At 38.5% G+C, this 25,277-nt stretch overlaps 1 protein-coding gene across 2 annotated transcripts; it reads left to right on the top strand.

The window, feature by feature from the left end:
• Positions 1–454: 454 nt before the first annotated feature.
• On the top strand, positions 455–24,909 carry ttc21b (tetratricopeptide repeat domain 21B). Of its 2 annotated transcripts, XM_017692282.2 has the most exons (29): positions 456–660; positions 1,126–1,255; positions 2,823–2,933; positions 3,065–3,231; positions 3,639–3,761; positions 4,040–4,197; positions 5,758–5,842; positions 5,958–6,056; positions 6,461–6,653; positions 7,436–7,533; positions 8,535–8,735; positions 11,443–11,572; positions 11,674–11,831; positions 12,346–12,570; positions 12,809–13,047; positions 14,037–14,109; positions 15,403–15,513; positions 15,843–15,981; positions 18,284–18,390; positions 18,633–18,821; positions 19,157–19,267; positions 19,351–19,432; positions 19,616–19,766; positions 20,853–21,014; positions 22,307–22,502; positions 23,049–23,273; positions 23,976–24,096; positions 24,406–24,473; positions 24,567–24,909. In XM_017692282.2, the coding sequence occupies exons 1-29, from the start codon at positions 628–630 to the stop codon at positions 24,642–24,644; spliced, it is 3,963 nt and encodes a 1,320-aa protein (XP_017547771.2). In that variant the 5' UTR covers positions 456–627; the 3' UTR covers positions 24,645–24,909. The 2 variants fall into 2 exon arrangements, with proteins under 2 accessions (XP_017547772.2, XP_017547771.2); XM_017692283.2 differs by lacking the exon at positions 24,567–24,909 and having other exon boundaries at positions 455–660; positions 24,357–24,473.
• The last annotated feature ends 368 nt before the right edge of the window (positions 24,910–25,277 follow it).

Below are 25,277 nucleotides of genomic sequence, written 5' to 3'. Positions count from 1 at the left end.
GACACTGTGCTAGATTAAAATTATTATAAATATTAATTAAATTATTATAATATAAAACAACTTACAAAGTATAGCTACAGAAAAGAAGGAAGGAAAATCAATAAAGTGGACTGTGAGTGGAAAATGAGCGATGATAAGTGGAATTTTGTCTAATACTCTGATTAACCGCCAGCGGACCGCCCGAAAAACGCTGAGCGAAACGCCAGTGGACCACCAGCTTTGTCAGTAGCGCGCCGACAGTGGTCCACTACCCTCTTGCTATCAGGGTGTGACTAATTCTGACTCAGTACGTTTCTCTGGAACTGAGCATTTCGTCTCAAGCCTCTCTGAATGACGGCTTACATCTCATCCTTCTGGTTATGTCGATTTTTATGCCAGTGGAGCTCCAGTTTAAGCAGTACAATTACTAAGGTGCAGGGCGCCATCATGAGGACGCGTAACAAACAGTCAGGGGGACTTTCTAATCCACTTCCCTGTTTCCTGACAAAAATGGCGGTGGTTGTTTGGTAACCAAGACGCCGTGCATGATCTCCAAGATGGCGAAAAATGAGTAAAGAAAAGTGTCCAAGGTGCTACATTAAATCATTGTCAGTAAGTGATCTGTTCTGAGCGTAAACGTGCGCGGACATGTCTAACGTTGAGGACGAAGAATTAACACTGGTAAGATTTTCCTCAGGGTGTCTCGAGGCAAGCCGATAAACATTTCAAAGTAACGCCACCCTTTTCTAACGGACCGTCCAGTGGATGTCAGCGATACTTTGATTAACGAGAATCTGTTTCGTGAATTCCGAGTCAGATGTTTAACGTGTTTCGTGTAAAAACGACACGCATTGCATTCTGTGTTTTATCCAACGGCTAGATTTACACGAGGCAGGCTGTCTTCCTCTCCGTCAGACTGTTGTTCGAATTTTCCCGTTCCACCTTAAATGGTACAGCAGAAACTGCTGCACTATTTAAGGTGGAACGGAAAATTCGAGGAAGAAGCTGAGTTTAGCTTCGTCTGTAACGTTTCATGAGACTGGTCGATGTCCCTTTTGCTGCGTCGTATTAGATAATAGTCTTTGATTCTTGTATCTTTTTTAAGTTGACCTCAAAGTTTATCGTTTCAATGTCTTATTTTATCAGGCCTTGATCATATATTACTGCCAAGAGAAGTATTGCAATCATGCCTTGAATGTTTCAAGTGAAGCCCAACGAAACTTCAGCAATGATTCAGTCTTCATATTCTTCCATGCCTATGGCCTTCTCATGCAAGGTAAACATCTTAAGAATTTTCTTATGGAAAATACAGCTGAGCTCATTAAGTAAAGTCCATTGTCTATGAAATACACTCACCAGGCACTTTATTATTAATGATCATATTATTATTTATGATATTACTTAATGTCCACTTACTATATAGAGACACTTTGTAGTTCTGTACTTTGTAGCACTGTAGTCCATCTGTTTCTTTGTTAGCCCCCTTTCACCTTGTTCTTCAATAGTCAGGAATCCTCACAGAGCAGGTATTTTTAGGGTTAGGGCTCATTCTCAGCACTGATGTGATTGTGGTGTGTAAGTGTGTGTTGCACTGGTACAAGTGGATCAGACACAGCAGTGCTGCTGGAGTTTTTAAACGTCTCAGTATCACTGCTGGACTGTCAATAGTCCTCCAGCCAGCAGTGTCCTGTGATTGCTAATGAAGAACTAGAGGATGACCAATGCAGACTGCAGCAACAGATGAGCTACTGTCTCTGACTTTACATCTACAAGGTGCACAAACAAGGCAAGAGTGTCTAATAGTGTGGACAGTGAGTTGACACAGTGTTTTAAAACTCCAGCAACACTACTGTGTCTGATCCACTCTTACCGGCACACAACACACTAACACGCCACCACTACTTCAGTGTCACTGCAGTGCTGAGAATGATTAACCACCCAAATAATACCTGCTCTCTGGTGGCCCTGTGGTTGTCCTGACCATTGAAGGACCGGGTGAAAGGGGGCTAACAAAGCATGCAGAGAAACAGATGAACTACAGTCTGTAATTGTAGATATACAAAGTGTTCCTATGTAGTAAGTGAAGCTGATAAAAGATATCATATAACTTTATGGGGAATTACACCAACTTTTCAAAATTTCTGAATAATTCAGTCCTTAAGATGTAAACTGAATCATTTAGAGTGGTTTGGCATGAAATGATTCAGAGACTCTGATTTCTTACAGTGATACTAATAGGAACCAGGCTATGTCTACAAAACAAATTTAGCCATTCTATTTAATATCCAAAACCACTAGTGAATCAACATGTGTCTTCTGAGTTTTCATGTTGAGAGTTGGTGATTGTTAAATAGTCATAAATCTGGAAAGGAAAAAAAAAGTTTTCTTTGGGGTCTATTTTACCTTGTAACACCCTGCATGTACCTCTCCACCATGAAAGGATTCATATAAATGGATTTGAACCCATTATAAACCAAAACCTTATCAAAGAACTATCATAAATCAGTGTCTCAGACATCAGGCAGCATATTCATAACCGATTCTTAAATAACTTTCTGAGATGGATGTTGTAGAGGTGGACGTCTGGTTCCCATCATTGTGAACACTTCTGACTCGGCAAGCAGTTCACACTAAACCACACTGAATGACTTTGTTTAAAGCTCAACCATTTAATCAGGCAGAATTTTAAAAAAATCAGTGGGGTTCCTCTTTAAACTGAAAAGCAGTGTCACAGAGGATATATCGTCTAGCATTAGTCAAAGGTTGTATCTGATGATGTATTACAGCTTGCACTAAGTTATGTTTGGAAGGATATTTAAAACCTTTAATCTTTTCTGCTGTAGATCATGTTCAGGAGGCCATTCAGGAGTTGGAACAAGTGAGGGACAGGAGAGATGTATCTTTGTGTACGTTGATGGCTCTGGTATATGCCCAGAAGAAAAGACCTCACCCAGGTAGGATTTTGGAACAGTTGCTAAATATGCATTTCTTTAAAAATGTAAGTAAATCAGTCATTTATGTGAGGAGTGAAGGCTTCTGTTTGGATGTAAATGCCCATGTGATCTATATTGTGGCCTGATTTCAGACAGAGATACCATCCAGGAGCTTGATGCAAGGGTTAAGGAGGATCGTAAAAGCGCCAGCCCAAAAGCTCTGTACCATGCTGGAATGTTCCTGTGGCTCCTGGGCCGCAATGACAAGGCCAGGGAATATGTGGACAGGATGATCAAAATTTCTAGTGGCTCCACAGAGGTGCACCTTATGCAAAACTTTTATCAAAGTTTTATCAAATGAAAGAGGTTAATGTGATAACAAATCAAGTGACATAAGTATAATGATGGGATCATCACAGTAGTCTTTTCAATGAATAATTCAGCCACATCAAAAATATTGTTTATTAATGCAAAGGCATTTTTAGCCACATATTGTTAAAGCTAATATATGTTTAAATAAGTTTTTCGATTTTAAGTGCCATTGAGCATCTGCAATTGCTATGCTCAGATTATAACATACCAGGAGAAAGACAGTGTATGACTGGAGACAAATAAGACTTAAAACAAACGCTGTAGATTTGTCTTGATTTGTATTATTAAAAAGAAATTTTGACTGTCTTTTGGCTTTGCTTTCGCTAATGCTGGGAATAATGTGTGTCTTTTCAGGGGATTATACTGAAAGGGTGGATAGACTTGACTTCTGGTAAAGATGCCTATGCCAAGAAGTCTGGAAAGTACTTTGATGAAGCCCTGAAAGAGAAAATCAACATTTTTGCTTTAATGGGAAAGGTAGTGGTTATAAACACTTTTATGATAGAATTGAAGAAGACAGTATGCTTTGATCTGAGCTGTGCCGTATTGATACACTTGTGAGGACTCTGAATTTATGGTTCTGGAGATATTTTTTGTGGGATTGAAGTGTTTAATTCCAACTTGCTGTATATCAATTTGTAACAGTTCTGAGTAGAACATGTTTTTGAAAAGAATACTAGCTGATTTATGAATTTAGCTGCTACTGAGATCCAGCAGAATCTTAACTGTCTATTATACAATTTGCTTGCTTGCAGGTGCAGTATTATGAATTCCGTCAGAATTATTCTGGTGCTTTAGAGATAGTTAACCAGGTCATTGTCAGTTACCCATCCTTCATGCCTGCTCTGGTGAAGAAGATGAAGCTTCTGCTGAGCCTGCAGGACTGGGAACAGACTGTGGATGCTGCTCAGAGGTAGAACTTCATTTACTTCTGTATTTATCTGTGGTCCTGTGGTCATTTGCAATTGGCTTTTTATGAACAGTTCTTGTCTTTTTTTGTTGTTAGTTTTAAATTGGAGGACCTTGGTGCAAATATCTCTGAGTTTTCACCAGACAAACAAAAAAACACAGCAAAGTCAGTAGTCCAGACCAAGTGAGCCCCTGTGAGTTAGTCTGTGTTTGAGTGTAAATGAAAATCAAATGTGATGCCACAGATCCGTGCTAAAAGACTGGTGCATTGTTCTCTTCTCCTCTGCCTTTTGGATGAGGGCCAGTGGCAGGCAGAATCAAAAGGGCCTTTGAGGCTGAGTGCTAAAGCCACATATATCCCAGGGTGCACTGCTGAAGGGAGTGTATGAGAGGAGGAAAAACCATTCACTCTGTGCTAGTTCAGGATTTGATAGTGCTAACTCCCAACTTAGAACTGCTTTGGTAATGAGGATCATTTTCTGAATTAAGGCTTCAAGACCCGTTCCAGTTCTACTTCTGAATTGTATATGCATCATGTATTGATTAGAAAGTTATGTTCTTTCAAGGACTTGAATGTACGTACAACAGCTACTTAACATGAACAGTAACAACAAATGTTATCAACAGGTTGCCATTGCTTTTTAATATGTGGCATACATTAAGAGACCTAAAGACCTAAGAGACCTGTTTCTGAAAAAAATGTTCAAAAGTCCAATATTTCATTGACATATTTTCCAGTCAACCATTAAGTACAATTTATTAATTTTTCAACATCAGTAAAAAAGCAGAAAACAAATTTAATAGAAAATTGCACAGGCCTAAACAACTGTCATCAGTTTTTAGTGTCCACCCTGCTTTCTATTATAGCTCCCATTCTTTTTGGGAGACTTGCTTTCCGTTTTTTCAAAGACATCAGAGGAAAATATTTTTCCACACCCCCCAAGTTCAGTCTTAGAAGTTGGTTGCATTTTCTCTTTCTTGTGATTCAAGTAATCTCAAACATGCCGTGATGGTCTGGGCTCTGAGGCAGCCAGTGCATTGTTCTGAGAACACCAACAGCTACTTTATTAGCAAAATTTCATCTGTCTTTCCTTTTCTCAGTAATGGCTTCTTGGCTGAAACACATCCTTTTAGACTTCGCAATGACAGAAAAACCTGTGGATTTTTTCAGTTCTGAAGCAGCAGTAGAACTTGATGTATATTTTTTGTCTCTGAGTGCTGTTACTCTGGTAGTTTTGGAAACTTGTTCTTTTTTTTACCTTGTTTTTCCTTTGAATTTCCCCTTCCTCATGCAAATGGATTATCTCCTTAGTAATAGGCCTATCTCCTGAAAAATGAACTGGTACTTAATATCTATTGGGATGGAAATTAAATAAAAGATTTTTGCATAGTTCTGTATTTATCAGTTCAATGGGTAGGACATTAACATTTTCATCAGAATCAGTGTTAGGATATCTAATATTTTACAGATAAATAGTGGTCATCTGTTGTGAGTATGCCTTGCATGTTTTGCGTTCTGTTTTCCATGTAGCACTCTTTGACTGTGTTTTGTTTTTGACTTCAGGCTTCTTCAAAGAGACAAAAACAATCTGGAGGCTCTAAGAATGCTGGCACTGCACTCTCTCTGCAGAGAGGGAGACATTGGGGAGGTCTGACACTTCTATCTTAAATCAATGCCAAATGGGATAGATTAGCCAAAATGATGCTAAATTGTGAAGTTGTGCTTTATTCCTTGCCGTTTATCTCCACTGTGTTCTCTCACAGTCAGTGAAGCAGCTGTTGAACCTCATTAGCAATATGGACACCCAAGAGCCCAACAACTCGGAGCTCCTCTATAGAATGTCTTTAGCTTTCACTCGAGTGGTAAGATTGAAATACATTTTTGATCATTTAATAATTTATTGATCATAGTACAATCTTGACAGGCTTTTATCTGAATAGTTAGGATTTTGCTTAAGAGAATGGATGGTCAAGATTCAAACCCCTGATTCCACTTACCTTTGGCTGAGGATCTAAATGATCAAAATGACGTGTGTCTAGGTAAAGCTTATAAAATGTCTGCTTTATGGGCCATTTTCCCAGACGCAGATTGAGCCTAAGCTTTAACTAAATATTATTTTTAATGGTGAAACCCCATTGGCATTGCACTTTAATGGTTTGATACATGTCCAATATACTGCTCCATGTTCTACTGCAGTATGTTCTAATAGGAGTACTACAGTATCATAATGAAAGCCTCTTTGCTGATAATTCTATGCTGTGTTCAGTGTGGTAGAGCTGAAAAGATGCTGCAGCACACCTATACGATGGTGGAGCGGTCATTCTCCCAGGCATCACGTGATGCAGAGCTGGCCACTGAGCTAGGCTACCAGCTGGTCCTTCAGGGAAGGACCAAAGAGGCCATAAAGTGGTACCAAACTGCCATGAGTCTGGACGAGAGCAGCGTCTCTGCTCTGATAGGTAAGAATTCACTTTCATGGCTCAACAAAACAGGGAGAAAGGTCTGCATATTTAGAAATGCACTCAGAAAGGTGGAGGGATTGCCAAGATATTTTCCAGCTCTATATAGAAAGGGCTCTCTCCCAAAATTGCAAATGAATAGTTTCAATTATGTGACAGTCAGAGCCTGAGTTCTGAGATTAGGTAAGATGAAAAAGAGTGAAACAGACAAAAAGTGATACACAGTAGAAGCTCAGATGTTGAGCAGTATTATCCGTTGATTTCTGCTTTTGTGCGTTAGTAGGTGTTTCTTTCCAAAAACTCATGACTTGTAACTTGGCTCTTTCAGACCTACATTAACTTTTGCCTGACTTTATTTTGTGTGATCATGTTTTCATTTTTGACTGTATCATCAAATATTGTATATCCAGATTCAGCACAACCTAATGAGATACATCACTTTATAAACTCTCTGCTATGCCATATCAGGAAATATTAAAACATAAATTAGTCCAGTATCTCTAGTTTCATGGCATGTGTTTCATTCAAATATCTGAGGAGTTTCAAGGCAAAGGAAAAGTGGAATTTTGCTCTACCAGCAGTTTGGGTGGTCTAATTTTGTCAAGATTTCAGATTTGACTTGTCCTGTCAATAATCAGACACAGACTTTTGATCTGGTCCCACTGCAGCCCTTTAGAATTTGAAATGACGATCAAAGCCCTGTTTCAGCCGTGTATGCTCCTCACAAGTGTCCAGTGTTTTATTGGTTCTCCATGTGTTGTAAACACTTCTGTCTCCCACAGGTATTATACGCTGCCAGCTGAGTGAGGGGCATCTGGAGGACGCTGAGCAACAGCTAGAGTTCCTCACTGAGATCCAGCAGTCTATTGGCAAGTCAGCGGTGAGTCAGTAAAGATAGGTTTCACCAAATGAGCTCACATTTACGTTTACCTTTCAGAACTCTTGTTAAAATGTTCACACATCATTTCACAGACCCCCCCCCCCCCCCCTTTTTTTTTTGATGCAAAGCACTTAACAGACCTGGCTTGTAACTCACCCACTCTCCCACCCACACACTCAAAAACCCCCTCACGATAAACAAGATTGCCCACAGGAGGAGTTACTGGCACTCTAGTAACTACAGTGAAAACAACCTTGTGTTAGCTGAAATGACTGAAGTCCGTTCAGCATTGTGGACATGCGAGAAGTGCGTGCCTTGTTGGTTTAGACCTTACAGACTTTATAGGCAACTAAAAACTGGTGTAGGTCTTCAATGCTTTAGTCTTTTTGAAGTCTAGCAAAAATAAATCTCTTTGGCTGTCTGTAAAATTTCGCATTTGTGAGTTTTTTTCTTATGTTAGTCATTCCTCTTTCTTTTTCTTGCTTAAGTCTGGAATATTTGGGTAATGCTGACTCATTCAAGAGCAGTGTTTCATTTTGTTGAATTGCACAGGAAGCCCTCTGCAAATCATCCAGAGACAGTAGTAATTCTCTGACGCAGCCACTTGTGTGTGTTTTTTTTTGTTTGTTTTTTTTTTTTTGATGGAGTCATCTGCAATGCGTAATGTCTGCCACTTACATATGTGAGGCTCTTCGTAGTGACATCAGTCAGACACAGTATGTTCTCAGCTGAACTGTAGAACTGAACACACAGTGATTGACGTCTCCCATTACTAGATAAGCAAGTGGTCATGATGTACTGCAGTAATCTTGAATGTGATTTGTGCTGTTTGTGTATGTTAAAACCTTTACAGGCTGATTCAGTGGTCAATGTAATGAAGGAAAACATAATGTAAGAAAAGATAATACAGCAGTACTCTATCTATGCTTGTGTTTTACAACCTTGACTACGGTTTTTATCCCTTACAAACCTGATATTGTGTGTGTGTGTGTGTGTGTTAGGAGCTACTGTATTTGCGGGCAGTGCTGGCCACTAAGAAACGGAGGTCTCAAGATGAAATCACCAACCTGCTGAATGACACAGTGGACACGCACTTCTCCACTCTTCAAGGTCTGCCGCTGAGTGTAGAATACTATGAGAAACTCAACCCTGACTTTCTGCTGGAGATTGCCAAAGAGTACCTGGCTCTCTGTCCTGCCAAGGTATTTATGAAGCACATGTATTTGCTACAATCACTGTTTAATTATGAACGCACACTAACTATTTTATTTGTTTATGGACATAGCCAACACAGATGAGTGTGTGTACTTTTCTTGAAAGATAAGCCCCTTAATGGCAGCTCATGTACCAGGTATCAGTCTAAATGAATATTCAAGTGAACTGACGTCAGGATCCTTTAGCTGTTTTGCTGGTTGCTGCCTTTACATCTTTCATTACAGGTGCTCCACTTGTTTTATATGATGGTGAATGAATCTGCATTAGTAGGATAAAACATTGCATTTCTGAAACATTTCTGTTAGAAATCTTTGAATTTCAGACTTTATTTGTATTTTGTATGTCCTTCTTTTGCTTTAATGCCAGAATACTAGAGGCACAATGGCTGCAAATTGATTAACATAAAGCTGAATTTCAAGAATTCAGCTTTAAATTTCAAGAAGAAAAAAACAAAGTCATTAAGACTAATTGTAGAGAAACTCAGACTGTATTACTTTACAGTGGTGTTGGTAGGAACCAGGGTTTACAATGTCCATAAAGAAAATTTAGCTTTTTTTGTTTACTGTCCAAAATGACAAGTAAACATAAGTGGGTATTGATGTGTAATGGTGATAGTGGTAAAATAGTGGAAGATCAAAAAAGGTATCTAGGGGACATTTTTGCCTTACATTTTAAAGCAAAATATGTTAGGTAAAGATTGTCTCAGGCATCAGGCATTTCTGATATCAGAAACTATTTTAGTTGTAACAAAAAAAAAAAACACAACACCACAAGATAAAATGCAGTGAACTGTGTACTGGAAAAAAAAGGACAAATGACAGATGCTGGATTAAAGTACTTAGATAGAGAGACAGATAAAATGAAGGAACAAATTCCTCTATGTGATTGAGAGCTTTAACTACACCAACTACAACTCTAATTCCAATGAAGTTGGGACGTTGTGTAAAGCATAAATAAAAACAGAATACGATGATTTGCAAATCCTTTTCAACCTATAGTCAACTGAATACACTACAAAGACAAGATATTTAATGTTCAAACGGATAAACTTTATTGTTTTTTGTAAATATTCATTCATTTTGAATTTGATGCCTGCAACACGTTCCAAAGAAGTTGGGACAGGGGCATGTTTACCACTGTGTTACATCACCTTTCCTTTTAACAACACTCAATAAGCATTTGGGAACTGAGGACACTAATTGTTGAAGCTTTGTAGGTGGAATTCTTTCCCATTATTGCTTGATATACAACTTCAGTTGCTCAGCGGTCCGGGGTCTTCGTTGTCGTATTTTGCGCTTCATAATGCTCCACACATTTTCAATGGGAGACAGGTCTGGGCTGCCTGCAGTCCAGACCTGTACCCACACTCTTACTACAAAGCCACGCTGTTGTAACATGCAGAATGTGGCTTTGCATTGTCTTGCTGAAATAAGGGTCATCCCTGAAATGTATGTACCTTTCAGTATTAATGATGCCTTCACAGATGTGCAAGTTACCCATGCTATGGGCACCAACACACCCCCATACCATCAGAGATGCTGGCTTTTGAACTTTGCACTGATAACAATCCGGACAGTCCTTTTCCTCTTTGGCCCGGAGGACACGACGTCCATGATTTCCAAAAACAATTTGAAATGTGGACTCGTCAGACCATAGGACACTTTTCTACTTTGTGTCAGTCCATCTCAGATGAGCTCGGGCCCAGAGAAGCCAGCGGCGTTTCTGGGTGTTGTGTATATATATCGCTTTCACTTTGCATGGCAGAGTTTTTACTTGCACTTGTAAATGGAGCGATGAACTGTGTTCCTGAGCCCATGTGGTAATATCCGTTACAGAATGATGTCCGTTTTTAATGCAGTGCTGCCTGAAGGATTGAAGGTCACAAGCGTTCAGTGTTGGTTTTCTGCCTTGCCGCTTACTTGCAGAGATTTCTCCAGATTCTCTGAATCTTTTGATGATATTATGGACTGTAGATGATGAAATCCCTAAATTCCTTGCAATTGCACATTGAGAAACGTTATTCTTAAATTGTTGGACTATTTGCTCACACAGTTGTTCACAAAGTGGTGAACCTCGCCCCATCCTTGCTTGTGAACGACTGAGCCTTTCAGGGATGCTCCCTTTATACCCAATCATGACACTCACCTGTTTCTAATTAACCTGTTCACCTGTGGAATGTTCCAAACAGGTGTTTTTTGAGCATTCCTTAACTTTTCCAGTCTTTTGTTGCCCCTGTCCCAACTTCTTTGGAATATGTTGCAGGCATCAAATTCAAAATGAGTGAACATTTGCAAAAAACAAAGTTTATCCATTTGAACATTAAATATCTTGTCTTTGTAGTGTATTCAATTGAATATAGGTTGAAAAGGATTTGCAAATCATCGTATTCTGTTTTTATTTGTGTTTTACACAATGTCCCAACTTCATTGGAATTGGGCTTGGATGAAGAAGTGTTTCAATCTATTGCAGCTGGTCCAGGGGAACCTGACCCACAGGAGCAGCTGGAATTCTGCATCGAGAAAATGGGAGGGATTATTAATTATGTTCTCTGTCCTTCACTATACCTGCCAGAAATGTCCAAAGTGACATCTGCTGCTCACCAATAATCTTGCTGAGAACATTAAAGACTTTTGGCAACACTTCTGTTACATTGACCACATGGACCTGATAATGATAATGTTCTGTACCCCTCAGCCTCCAGCCCAAGGTCAGGCCCCTGTACCTCAGCTGCAGCACTGTGCCTCTGTGCTGGACACTGTGGTAAAGATTGTCCCTGGACTCCTCCATGCAGTGTTTCTGATGGCAAAAGTCAGGTTCTTGTCAGGTGAATATTTCACATTGCAGGAATGCTTTCAAAGCCAGCTGATGCTGTTGCAAATCTTTCCAACAATATTTATTGGCTCCATTCATGTTTGTTCTTATTAGGTGACATAGAGGCAGCTCAAAGCAGTTTGCAGCACTGTTTAGATCAGAAGCCCTCCTTCGCTGATGCTCACCTCCTCATGGCACAGATCCATCTCCTGCAGGGCAATTTCAAACTCTCCTCCCAGTCTCTGGAACTCTGCCTTAGCCACAACTTTGAGGTGAAAGCCTCTTGAAGTGCATTCTTGTGCAGTAGCAAATGTACATGCTTCAGTGTTTCATCTGTGAGCAAGTTTGATTTGAAGATGAAACCAATAACAAGCACCTAAAGTGAACAGTTTAGTAACTAAATCAAATTTTCCCCTTTATCACAAATGTAATTAATCAGCCAAGACATGTTTGGTGTAGGGCTAGTACAAGCAATGTAAGCTGTGTTTGTATAGACCAAATCCATGTTGGCTGTATAAACTACATTCAAAGAAGGGGGAAATTTTTTTTTGTTTTGTTTTTTTTTTTTTATTAAACTATTCCTAATTGCTTTCAAAAATTTCTGTATGAACATGTTACCTCTGTACTGGTGATATTCATGCAAATGTTCTTTAAAAACCTTTTAAAATAACTGTTCTCTGTAATCCACTGTGTTACAATTTAACCTCCCTCTTCATTCCTCCATGCTGTCAGTTCCCACAACACTTCTCTCCTGCTCTTCTCTCTCTCTCTATATCTGTTGATCAGGTGAGGGAGCACCCTCTGTATCACCTGATTAAAGCACAGGCTCAGAGGAAGATGGGCGAGCTGCAGGAAGCCATTCAGACACTGCAGTTGGCCATGAGTCTGCCAGGCGTGAAGAGAGTTGGCTCTGCTGCCAAAAGCAAGGCCAGGAGAGTGGAGCTCAGTGCGGCAGATTGTGTATCGGTGTATCTGGAGCTTGCTGAGGCGCTCTGGCTCAATGGAGAACAGGTAAAGTTTGCCAGCATTACAGAGGAACCTGGGGTTAATGGGATATGTGGATTTCCTTATAAATATTATGTGGAACAATATAGAGCATTTTCATGCCCTTTGCAGTCCTTACTTATTAAGTGACAGGTATATGTTAATGCATGCCAAGTTAAATATGACGTTATATGTTGTCATCAATGTGCATTGTTAAATATATTTAACATATTATCTGTAGCCATTTTACTTGTGGTAATTGCAGCATGAGGCAGCTAAAGTGATGCAGGATGCTATAAATGAGTTCACGGGCAGTCCTGAGGAGCTGCGTGTCACCATCGCCAATGCTGACCTTGCGCTGTTGCGTGGAGACACAGAGCTTGCACTGAGCATGCTCAGAAACATCACACAAGATCAGCCGTACTACGTGCAGGCCAAAGAGAAAATGGCTGACATCTATCTAAATCACCGGAAGGAGAAACGTCTCTACGTAAGCTGCTACAGGTAAGGAGAACACTAACAGAAGTAATACTTGCAATACTACCTTTAATAATTCCAATCCAATGTCATGATGCACACCATGCCAGCAATAAACAAATGTATGTTTCAGAATTGGCCACTTTGCTGTTTTGCTGATCAGGGTTTTTACATGGATATTTAGACTCTTTTATATTTTAATTCAGGAAACTCTTGGTGTACAGTATTACAAAGAAAATAAGAGGTGATTTAAAGTCTGCAGTATGTTCTTTTGCTTGCTGAAATGGTAGTTTATGACAGTCTATATTTGTTGAGGCCTTGTAAGTTAATTTTCTTTTCATTTAAAGGTTTGAACACTTTAAAATGCAACTATTTTACCCACATTTTTCCCTATATGACACAGTCAAGCACCATGAGGTTTTTTTTTGTTTCCCCTTGATGTTCTATATATACATATTGCTGTTGTCAGAACAAAACCTTCTATCTTTGTCATTTTTCAATATTTGACCAAATTTAAAAGTATCTATTGCCCTTACATTATGTGTACATTTCATGATGAATAGACCAAAAGAAATTGCTTAAAATGACTTGGAGAAAAGTCTGGTTCCATTGACTTGCATTAAAAGTAAAGTGCGTTTTTTCTTTCTCCTGTAAAGTTACCATTTTGGAGATTCAAGGTTTTGTTCCGACAACAGCGATTTGCTTGACTGACCTAGGTGGACTGCATTTTTGTTGTCTCAGTTCCTATAATTAAAAAAAAACAGAATTGGCTCTCATTCATCATGTCAGAAATTCTTAGAAAGTTAAATGGATTGTGGTTCATGCCCACTCATGTTGTGAATCTATGTGTAATGTCTCATTTAGTTGTTACCACTGAGGCCTATAGGTCTTCCTCTTATCTTCCTCTTAACTTTTGTGTTGAAAGGCCTTGGCTAAAATTTAGTATGACCCAGAGACACATATAAAATAAGAACCCCGTGCACTCCTAGAACTAAATATGCCTCTATTTTTAACAGAGATTTGGTGGAAAAGATGCCCAGCTCACATACATACCTCCTATTAGGAGATGCCTACATGAACATCCAAGAGGTTGGTATTAAGGAACATTTTACCTCTACCAATCCAAGCTCTGTCTGTACTTAATTCAGAATCTAAAACCTCCACTTGCCAGCCCCAACCTGCCACCTTAAGGTGTGCAAATCTGTTATTTCTCACTGGCACCATGAGCATTTTTATTTTGTTAGATCTCTGTATGGGTTTTGATACAATTAATCATGGCATTGTTCTGTCCTGCCTTTCTTCTACTGGTATCAAAGGTTTGGTGTATATTTGGTTTATATCATGTCTTTTGTATAGATTTTATTCTATAGCTGTTATCATATACTATTCCAGATCTCAGGATTCCCTGTTATGCAGATGATCCTGAGTTTTGTTTCATTACTAGGTCCATCACAGCTTTCCCTACCACTGCTGTAACAGGATGTTGTTGGTTGTTGGTTTTAAAACGCAGGTTTAAAAAAAACTACCTGAATTGTTAATTGATATTGATGGTGTCACTGTTAAACCCTCTAATAGTGCCTGCAACTAAGGTACCCCATTTGAACCCCATTAACTAGTCATTCACAAAATACACTTTTCATTAGCTCCATAACATTGTGATGCATACTGAATTTGAAAGATGTGGAAACCCAGGTTAATGCTTTCATATCCTCACATTTAGATAACTGTAGTGCTATTTTCACTGGCATCCCTGGTAAGACACTAGATAAGCCTGAGTGCATCCAGATTTTGTTGGTATAAGGTCCTTATGAGCATTAAGCACTCAGCATGTATCATAACCGTACATGTTTCACAGCGAATAAGGTAAAAACGTCTTCTTCGCATACTTGTCCTTGCCTTGTCCTACCTTTCTGTGCTACACCCCTTCTCACACTCAATCCAGATTGATCTACTGGTGGTCTCTAAGACCAGACTGACATCACTGTCAGGGGTGCAGTCTCATCTGTTAGCATCTTTGTGACAGCTCTTCATTTTCTCTGTTTATATAAATAGAAGACATTGTTATTTTTATTATTAAATGTATTGCATATATTTATATTATACTATATTATATTGTAATATATTACTTTTATTTTGGTCATTTACAATGGGGAGAGAACCACGTACTTGAATTGAATTGAACCATATGGGAACATATGCTAATGAAATGTTTGCCCCAACTTTTGTACAAATATTTACACTATAGTAAACACAGTGTTTGTATGTTATGTTCCTTCAGATGAATAGCTCAGTCAGGAATGTCTCAAATCCACAAGCTTTACCACTGTGTCTGATTATTTTGTACTATCTTTGTAAATAATATTTTGTAAAAACTGCTTGCAGCCTGAGCTAGCCATTGAGGTGTATGAACAAGCTTTGAAGCGAAACCCTAAAGATGGTGCTGTGGCAAGTAAGATTGGAAAAGCTCTTGTCAAGACCCACAACTATGTTAAGGTAAGCACAGGGGGAAGAACATTCCCAACATCCTGTTCACCAAAACATCCTTTCCTGGAGTGTGTACACAGACTAAGTACTTCGGCAACAGACTTGTGTCATTGCTCCTCCTATCTTGCGTCTTTGTTTGCGTCTTTCAAATGACCAAAAGAGCACATCCATGGCCTGCATTTATCTGGCAGAATAAATATACTTGTCTGGGATTAGCTACCATCTTTTGTAAGATCAGTACTTTTACATAGAACTTATAACCATAAGATCAGTACTCTCAATTCTAGAAATTGTGATATAGCATTGTTTGACCTGTGCTGAAAGTATTTGTTTGTCAGGCCATAAACTACTATGAGGCGGCACTGAAGAGCGGTCAGCAGAACTTCCTGCGCTATGACCTGGCTGAATTGCTTATGAAGCTGAGACAGTATGAACGCTGTGAGAGAGTTCTTCATGAGGCTCTCACGCATGACCCTGGTGAGAATTTTCCACGTGTACACACATACACTACCATTTCATTATTTGGATATTATTGTTTTCTTCTTTTTTTTATTATTCTAGCTATACTATACACCAGAAGATATTTTTAGAGTTTTTAAGAGTTATTTTTCACTTTAAATCATCAATTAATTCCAACCCATTTCCAAAAAAGTTGGGAACCTGAGCAAAATGTTTATGAAAACAGAATGCAGTCATGTGCAAATTATTTTAAACCCTGTTTTTAATTGAAAATAGTACAAAGACAACATAACACATGTTGAAATTGAAAAATAATTTATGCCTAAAAAAATATATGCCTATTGTGAAGGTGATGCCAGCAACTCATTTAAAAAAAAGTTGGGATATGTTTACCACTGTGTTTCATCCGTCTTCTTTTAACAACACTTTGTAAGCATTTGGAAACTCAGAAGTACAGTTGCTGTAGTTTTGAAAATGAAATGTTTTCCCATTATTACTTGCTGTAGGATTTCAGCTGCTCAACAGTTCAGGGTCTCTTTTGGCATATTTTATGTTTCATATGTTTTCAGTGGGTGACAAGACTAGACTACAGGCAGTGTAGTTTAGCTTTGGGCTATTTGACTGTGGAGCCAAGCTATTGTGATGTGTGCAGGATGTGGTTTGGCATTATTTTGCTGAAATAAGTAAGGCCTTCCCTGAAAAAGATGTCTGGATGGCAGGATACATTGCTCCAAAGCCTGTATATATGTCGTTCAACGTTAATAATGCTTTTACAGATGTCATTCATGCCAGTGCATACCCATACTATCAGGGATGCTAGTTTGTGTACTGTGTGCTGATAACATATCTCTCTCCTCTTTAACCTGGAGGATGTGGTTTCCATGACTTCCAAAAAGAATTTCAAATTTTGATTTGTCAGACCACAGGACACTTTTCCATTTTGTCTCAGTGTGTCTCAGAGAAGATGGATGCTTTTCTGTATCCTGTATATATGTGGCATCTTCTTTACATAGTAATTTGGAATAAGTAGGGGCAGTCGTGGGCTGGAGGTTAGGGATCTGGCCCTATGACCGGAAGGTTGCCGGTTCAATCCCCAGCGCTGACAGTCCATGACTGAGGTGTCCTTGAGCAAGACACCTAACCCCCAATTGCTCCCCGGGCGCCGTGGATAGGGCTGCCCACCGCTCCGGGCAAGTGTGCTCACTGCCCCCTAGTGTGTGTGTGGTGTTTCACTTGCATGGATGGGTTAAATGCGGAGATGGAATTTCCCCAGTTGTGGGATCAAAACAGTATCACTTACTTACTTACTTACTTACTTACTTACTTACTTACTTACTTACTTACTTACTTACTTACTTTTAGAGTTTTAACTTTAACTTTATACCTTACATGCAGATACTCCTTCCTTAATTCTCTGAATCTTTTAATGAAATTTTCTCAAATTGTTGCCATATTCACCATGCATTACACAACTTTAGCAGTGTTTGTTGCTCCATCACAACTTTTTAAAAACATGTTGCTGGCATCAAATTCAAAACGGACATATATTTTTCAAAACCTGATAACAATTCTCAGTTTCAACATGATGTTGCCTTTGTACTATTTTCAATTAAATGAAGGGTTTAAATGATTTGCAAGTCATTGCAAGTCAGCTTTTCTTTACATTTTACACAGTTTTTTTAGGAAATGGGGTTGTAGATAACTTTTCAAATACCAGGCATTCTGGATATTAGTTTCATATTAATTTTATTCTTGATGCTCTATAGCTTTCTCTGTCGTTTTGGAATCATCTACTGCTCTATTCAGAATTCTGGATGCACTTAAAATAACTTTTAAAGCTTCTCATCTTCCTGTTGATTATTCCAAAGCTATGAAGTTGCACAGGAATATACTGAATTCATTTTATAAATTTACCTAAAAACCAGTTGGTTTAATATTTTTGACAGCAGTAATTCCTGAACAGTACTGTACTTTGCACAATAACCTTACATGCAACATTTAATGTAGTATTTTATTTATACCCCTAAATGATTTACATTATTAAACCTCTTAAAGTCCTGAATGTGGGCCCATAATTACGTTCCTCACTCACGCATCTACATCCTTAGATATTCGTTTCATTGTAGTGAATGAATAACCTGTGGTAGTTAGTGAATAATAAATCTTTAGATTAATATCTGAATAATATGTCAGTGAGTTCGTAATAATGTCAGTAAGTTCAGTGTGTTAACCATTTCTGTCTAAACTAAATCAGTTTTTCTACTGCTAACTTCTCACATCTCGTACGTTAATGCTCTATTTGGATTTTTCTGTATTTCAGTGAATGAACTGCCATTGCTAACTGAGGACTGCCGTTATCTTGTACTGCTAGCCAAGATTCAGAGCAAAGTCAGTAAAAATGATGAGGCTTTGCTTTCTTTGCATCGTGTAAGTCTCCTGATTTGAATTTTTTTCATTAGTTTATATTTGCTTGGTTGGTGTGATAACTCACACTAATTAGTACCTGAGTCCTGATGGAAAACTCACACATTGTGAAAACATCAATCAATACAAGGATCAAATTCAGCAAATTTTATGATGTATTATTTTGCATTTTTAGGATATGTATTTTGTGAAGTGCACTTCAGTTGCTGGTTAAAGTTTTTTTTGTCCTATGTGTATTTGCTCAGGCACGGGATGTTCAGGCAAAGGTGCTGAAGCGTGTTCAGTTGGAGCAACCCGACGCCGTGCCCATGCAGAAGCAGCTCGCTGCTGAGATCTGTGCTGAAATCGCCAAACACTGCAGCAATCAGCACGGTTACGAGAGGGCTGTCAAGTTCTACAAAGAAGCGCTTGTGTACTGTGAGAGTGACAGCAAGGTCAGTGTAGCTGAATCAGTGTGTGCAGTGTGTTTGTCTTTGCAGCTGCGTCTTTAGGAGCCCCACAACACTCTTTTAGTCCTCCCTGTTGGTCTGATGAGTCTTGTGTGGAAACATGCACATTTAGTCATGTATGTAATTAGTTTAGGTGAGCCCTAAACTTTATAAATGTTAAATGTTTCCATTCTCTTTACTGATTCATTAATTGTGACAGTTCACTGTAAACATTAAAATTTGCTAAATTTTTGTGTGTGGAACTAATGAAGAATTTCAGTGTGCTTTGCTAAATGCAACTGTAATAAGATTTAAAACTAACGTCTTTTTTTCTAAATCAGGTAATGTTAGAGCTAGCTCAGCTGTATCTCACTCTGGACGATGTAGAGGCCTGTCAGCAGCAGTGCAGTGTCATCCTGAAGAATGACCAAGTCAATGAATCTGCAACACTGGTTAGTCTCTGTTTAGTACATTACTGTCAGACATGTGTGCTTGCGGAAAAGAAGTCCACCGATTAGTGTCTCTGTGCCTATAGATGATGGCTGACCTGATGTTCAGGAAACAAGACTATGAGCAGGCCGTCTTCCACTTTCAGCAGCTGCTGGAGAGGAAACCAGGTGTGACATCCTTTACCATACGTTCCAAAAGCCATCTGCTAACCTTTCATCTCCTTCACCCAGTGCTCAGAACGATCCTATTTAGGGAGCCCTAAAGGAAACTTGAGCACTCAGCTTAAATATAGAGTTCTGTGTAGGCCTGCTGTGGGTTCGTGTTGATGTCTTTCCATGTTTCATCTTCAGACAACTACCCAACACTGTCCAGACTGATTGACCTGCTGCGCAGAGCTGGCAAACTGGAGGAGGTTCCCAGATTTCTGGAGATGGCTGAAAAACACTCACCCAGGGCCAAGTTTGAACCTGGATACAACTACTGCAAAGGCCTTTACCTGTGGTGAGAATACTAAGTTGAATTCACTGGAGTAGACATTGTGTGTTCACACATATCATTAATATGTTCTAAACTACCAGTAGGCCTATGATTCATTTTGAACAGTTAATTTTTGCCCTTTGCTTCAGAATGACTAATAAGTTTGCCTTATTATTACATGAGGGTATCACCAGTTTGTGCGGATGAAGGCTACAAACTGCCAGCCATCAACCGTATACAGTACTGTGCAAAAATCAGAGATCACTCTTCATTTCATTCCAGTCAAAATGGCCATTAATTAATAAATAAATAATGGCTGTTTTGACTGGAAGTTAAATGAATGATTATGACTTTTAAACAGTACTGTAACATTGGTGTGTATTTCATGAGGAAAGCCCTAATTTGCCTTTTGCTATAAGAGAAGAAAGAACGTTGAAATGCAATTGATGCAGTCCTTAGACACTTGGGCATAAATAATAATTCAGTACAAACTAAAAGTTGCACCTCTACTTTGTGTTTTCATTGTTGTGCCTTGCAGAAGCGTCAATAGAAATATTTTATGTTGTATGATAGTTTAACTGTTTTTAAGTACATTTTAACTTTTTTTTTTCATTTATATCTGCCCTTTATTGTCATTAGCCCTGCATGCTGATTTTAATTATTGATCAGTAGGCTGCCAAATCAATTTGTCATAATCAAGAGTCCTCCCAGTCTGCAATGGAGGAGTACTAGTAAAATGTACATGATTGTGCTATGAGTAGAGTGGGTTTCCATGTGTAAGCAGTATGATAACACGCATTCACCCATTCACCCATATCATTATAATATGACGAATGAAAACTTCCTTCAGTAATTGTGGCAATTAAGCCAACAAGCATTCATTGCTTGCAGTTTTTTTAAAGTTTGTATGAGAGGGTCTGAGTTACCAGAGCAATAACTGTGATTATCTTTGTGTATGTCTCTTTCTGTGGATGTCTTACATCAGTTACCATTGAAAGAGTATTCAACAAACAAGCAATTATTGCTTACAGTTTTTGTTTGAGGATTCTGTGAATAAAATAATTCTGAGTTCCTGGAAATTAAATACTGTTGATTATCTTTACATCTCAGGTACACGGGGGAGCCCAACGATGGCTTACGTCACTTCAACAAGGCTCGCAAGGACAATGACTGGGGTCAGAATGCAGTGTACAACATGATTGAGATTTGCCTGAACCCGGACAATGAGACGATGGGAGGCGAGGTGTTTGAGAACCTGGATGGAGACATGGGGTGAGGAAACATGCTGCAGTCAAACCGAAAGCTTGACTGACCATGAAGTAGTAACATATTACAGTTTATACATATCGCTGTTGTCGGAAGAAAATCTACATTTTTGACAGTTCAGTTTTAACATAAAGTACCTGTTTCCTATTAGATGGTGTGTAAATTTCATGATGAATGGACTAAAAGAAATGACCCAGAGTGAAAAAAATCTGGTTCTGTTCACTTACATTGAAGGTAAAGTAGGGTTTTTGCTTCTTTTGTAAAGTTCTCATTTTGGAGATGCAAGGTTTTGTTCCGACAACAGCGATATATTAAGTAAACAATTGAACCCATGCAACAAAAAACAGTGCATGTGACATCTTTTGTAAAAATCTTATAAGTAGGGTGTGCCATTTGTTTGATGCCCTGCGTTTAAATTAAAAGGGTCACTGAAATGTAAGTAAAGCATAGTTTGGCTTTTCAGTGTGAAAGCTGTACAAAATAAAATAGAAAACAAAATAACTGATCATCTAAAAAAAGGAGTTGGAATGGTTAATATGTTTTTTGTTGGAGGGGTTCAGTTATCAAGAGACATGAACAAACAATAGCAAAATAAATGTGTCTTTATGCAGCAAGAGACTGCATTACCCTCAACTAGGGCTGGACAGTTTATCCTCCTTATTCCAAACATCCAGTTTACTAGACATTTGTTTTCCTCAGGTATTGTAACTCTATAAAAGCAAGTATGTCACCACACTCACTCTCAGAACTCAGTCTTTGTGTTGGTTAATCATTTAGTTAGTTTTCTTTGTTTCGACAGTAGCCGTTACTACCTCACGCTCTTAAAACACAATACTAGGTGTGTGAAGAATCTGTGAGAGCAAGATTTGTAGTTTAAGATTGTAGTATTTGAGATGTGCACGTGTGTGTTTTGTAATAGGCTGTTTAGCCTAATGGCTAAGTTATTTTCTCACATAGGAGAGCAGGATTCACTCCTAGTTCAGAGAAGCACTCGTTAGGTCTTTAATGGTCTGTGCTACATACATACAATGGTCTCTGGTGCTACATATATGACATAATTTGATCTGTTCTGTCATTGCAGCTCTTAACAATGGAAACATCTATCGCAATAACAATAAAAATATGATTTATTGTGCAGCCATAGCAGTGGTTTACAACTTAAAAGCCTTTGAATACAGGATTAAGCTTAGTCTAGGTTCAGGAACTACTGTCAAACTACAATGTAAGTTATAAAGTGACAAGAGTGAGGTATTGAAGTCTGATTTGCCTAATATTTGTTACAATATTTATAATATCAGGAACTCTACAGAGAAACAGGAGTCAGAGCAGCTGGCTGTCCGAACAGCAGAGAAGTTGCTGAAGGAGCTGAAGCCACAGACCCCTCCAGGCCATGTGCAGTTGCGTATTCTAGAGCACTACTGTTACCTGGCCACCAAGCAGAAAGCCAACGTGGAGAAAGCTCTTGGAGTGTTCACTGAGATCGCAAACAATGAGGTTTGTGAAAGGCAGCTTGACAGCTTGGTAGACAAAAAACAGATTAATTCATACACACCCATGAGCACACACCTGTGCACACGGAGCCTTGTGCAAACACAATTTAAGCTTGGTAACTCCCATTTCAGTTGCAGTCCTATCTACACTTTTCATCAAACAGTAAACTTTCTGGATGCAAATATCTAAATGGTGAAATCTACTTCAGGGGTGTACAGACAGCTCTGAAAACAAATAATACTTGTATGGATAATACTTTTTTTGTAAAGTGACATAATATAAATCAAGTACCATATGTACTACAAAAAAAAAACTCTGCTAACAGAAACACAAGATTTTTTTTGACATGGCACTTTATGTATTGGATGCTTGGTCTACTTTTATTTAGGATATGTAAGTCAGATGAATAATTTATCATTTTACAAATGTTTTAAAGTAAGATATTGTTAAATTATCTCTTAAAAATCTCTTTTTAAAAAAGTGTAAGTCCTACCAGAAACTTTTCCATCCTTGTGATGCTGATTCCTTGCACACTCTCCCATATTACAGAAAGACCACGTTCCTGCACTGCTGGCTATGGCCACAGCTTACATGATCCTGAAACAAACTCCACGAGCCAGGAACCAGCTCAAACGCATTGCCAAGATGAGCTGGAACATCATTGATGCAGACGAGTTTGAGAAAAGCTGGCTGCTTCTGGCAGACATCTATATCCAGTCAGGCAAATACGACATGGCAGGAGAGCTCCTGAAGCGCTGCCTACGCCACAATAAGGTTAGCATTCTGTTAGAAGAAAAAGCCACTGCTAGAACAGTTTAGAAGTTCCTCGGCTTAGATTTAAGGAATCATTTTTGGTGTAATGCATTTTATAACTTTTCAGGGAGAAATGGTTCTGTTCAGCTCTGCAGGGATCTCTAAACCACATGTAAATTTAATGATGTTTGTTTATTTATTCACTATGAAAGGGGTTGTAGCTGTAAGCCTGTGTAATTATGGACTAGATGTACATTGCTACACTATTGTCACAGGAACGAGGAAATTTCAGAGGTTTTATATGCCTAAATAATTTATGAACACTGGGATAGGCTCCAGCATCCCCCCGCGACCCTGACGGAGAAGCGGCTTAGAAAATGGATGGATGGATGGATGTATAAGAATTTGATTTTAACTTTAAAAATGCAATCCAAACAAGGCTAACTAAATATATCATCATGTATGAAAAAGACAGACCAACAAGAATGTAGGACAAATTTATTCCAAAATGGAAAACTTATTCATTTAACTAGATTCATTGTAATAATAACAATAATGATGATAATGTAGTGTTTTATTCTGAGGTATAAATTGCACTTGTAAATGTGTTTTAGTTTGCTCATTTTCTGAGATGATTGTATTGAGAGCAATTATTTGACTTGACTTCATTAGGAGTAACACTGTAACAAGGTTTTAAATATGGTATGTGTCTGTTTTCCATAGTCATGCTGCAAAGCATATGAATACATGGGTTACATCATGGAGAAAGAGCAATCATTCAGGGATGCAGCTATGAACTATGAAATGGCCTGGAAATATGGCAATCAGACCAACCCAACCATAGGTATGTCTTTCACATATCTGTTCACTTGTGCCTTTCAGGCATTTGCACTTTGCATCTTTTTAGCACTTTTTCATTCCTTATCCCTTTTACTACATGTTCATTACTTTATCGTCATCCAATTTATTTTAATTAAATTTTATTTATATCTTTTTTAATATATATATTTTATTTTAATTTTATTTCTCAGTAGAGAACTTTACACTGCCTTGTGCATGAAAATGTGTTATATAAAAAAATAACTTGCCTTGCTTCTCATGTAGATGTCAAGTTGCCCTGGCCTTGAGTCATATCTCACTATCTGTGTCACAGGGTACAAGCTTGCGTTCAATTATCTGAAAGCAAAGAGACATGTGGATGCCATAGATGTTTGTCACAAAGTGAGTAAAATAATTTATTTCTTCTTTAAGAATTTTCTATAATAAGGTCAAATATGATCAACAGAAACTTCAGCGCCGATCTTTATCCTGCAGGTCTTGGATGCACACCCAAACTATCCTAGGATAAGAAAGGACATCTTGGACAAAGCAAGAGCTGCTTTAAGATCCTAACTCTGTGTGTGTGTGTGTGTGTGTGTGTGTGTGTGTGTGTGTGTGTGTGTGTGTGTGTGTGTGTGTGTGTGTGTGTGTGTGTGTGTCAAAAACAATTATGTGGCGAAACAATGGTGTTCATAAAAAGTGATCTTCTTTTGTATTAACTTGTTGTTGCTAGATATTTTTGTGTGGACAGTAATATTTCCTGAGGACTAGGCTACACATGAAATAATCTCTCTGGAAAAAAAATGTTACATTAAAAAACTAATATGGCTTAGCATAATCAGTCAATTTGATGCTGGGCAAGCTGAGCTACTGAATACCAACCTTATTTATTCTTTACAGAACAGACATATTCAGTAAATGTGTCAGGCCCATCCGATAGCTCTTAAAGGGCTGGTATCATGTGAAAGCAGAATTTCCTTTCATTCTCAGTTTCACAATGTTCCCGTCGCTCCCCAGTCCATATATTGAAACTAAGCTGCAAAATAGACCTTTTTTGAATTCTTTATTTTTGTGACGTCATGAAAACTAGAGACATTTATCTGCAGCAGTTTATTCATATTGAGTTTATGAGAAGCGTTTCAGCCTGAACTGCTTTCAAATGAGGCGCAATACAGGGCAGCCAATCAGAATAGAATACATTTACAT

Source organism: Pygocentrus nattereri, chromosome 6, assembly GCF_015220715.1.
Source record: "Pygocentrus nattereri isolate fPygNat1 chromosome 6, fPygNat1.pri, whole genome shotgun sequence".
Lineage (NCBI taxonomy): Eukaryota > Metazoa > Chordata > Actinopteri > Characiformes > Serrasalmidae > Pygocentrus > Pygocentrus nattereri.
Note: the sequence above shows the minus strand (reverse complement) of the source record. Positions and strands in the feature narration are given on the sequence as shown.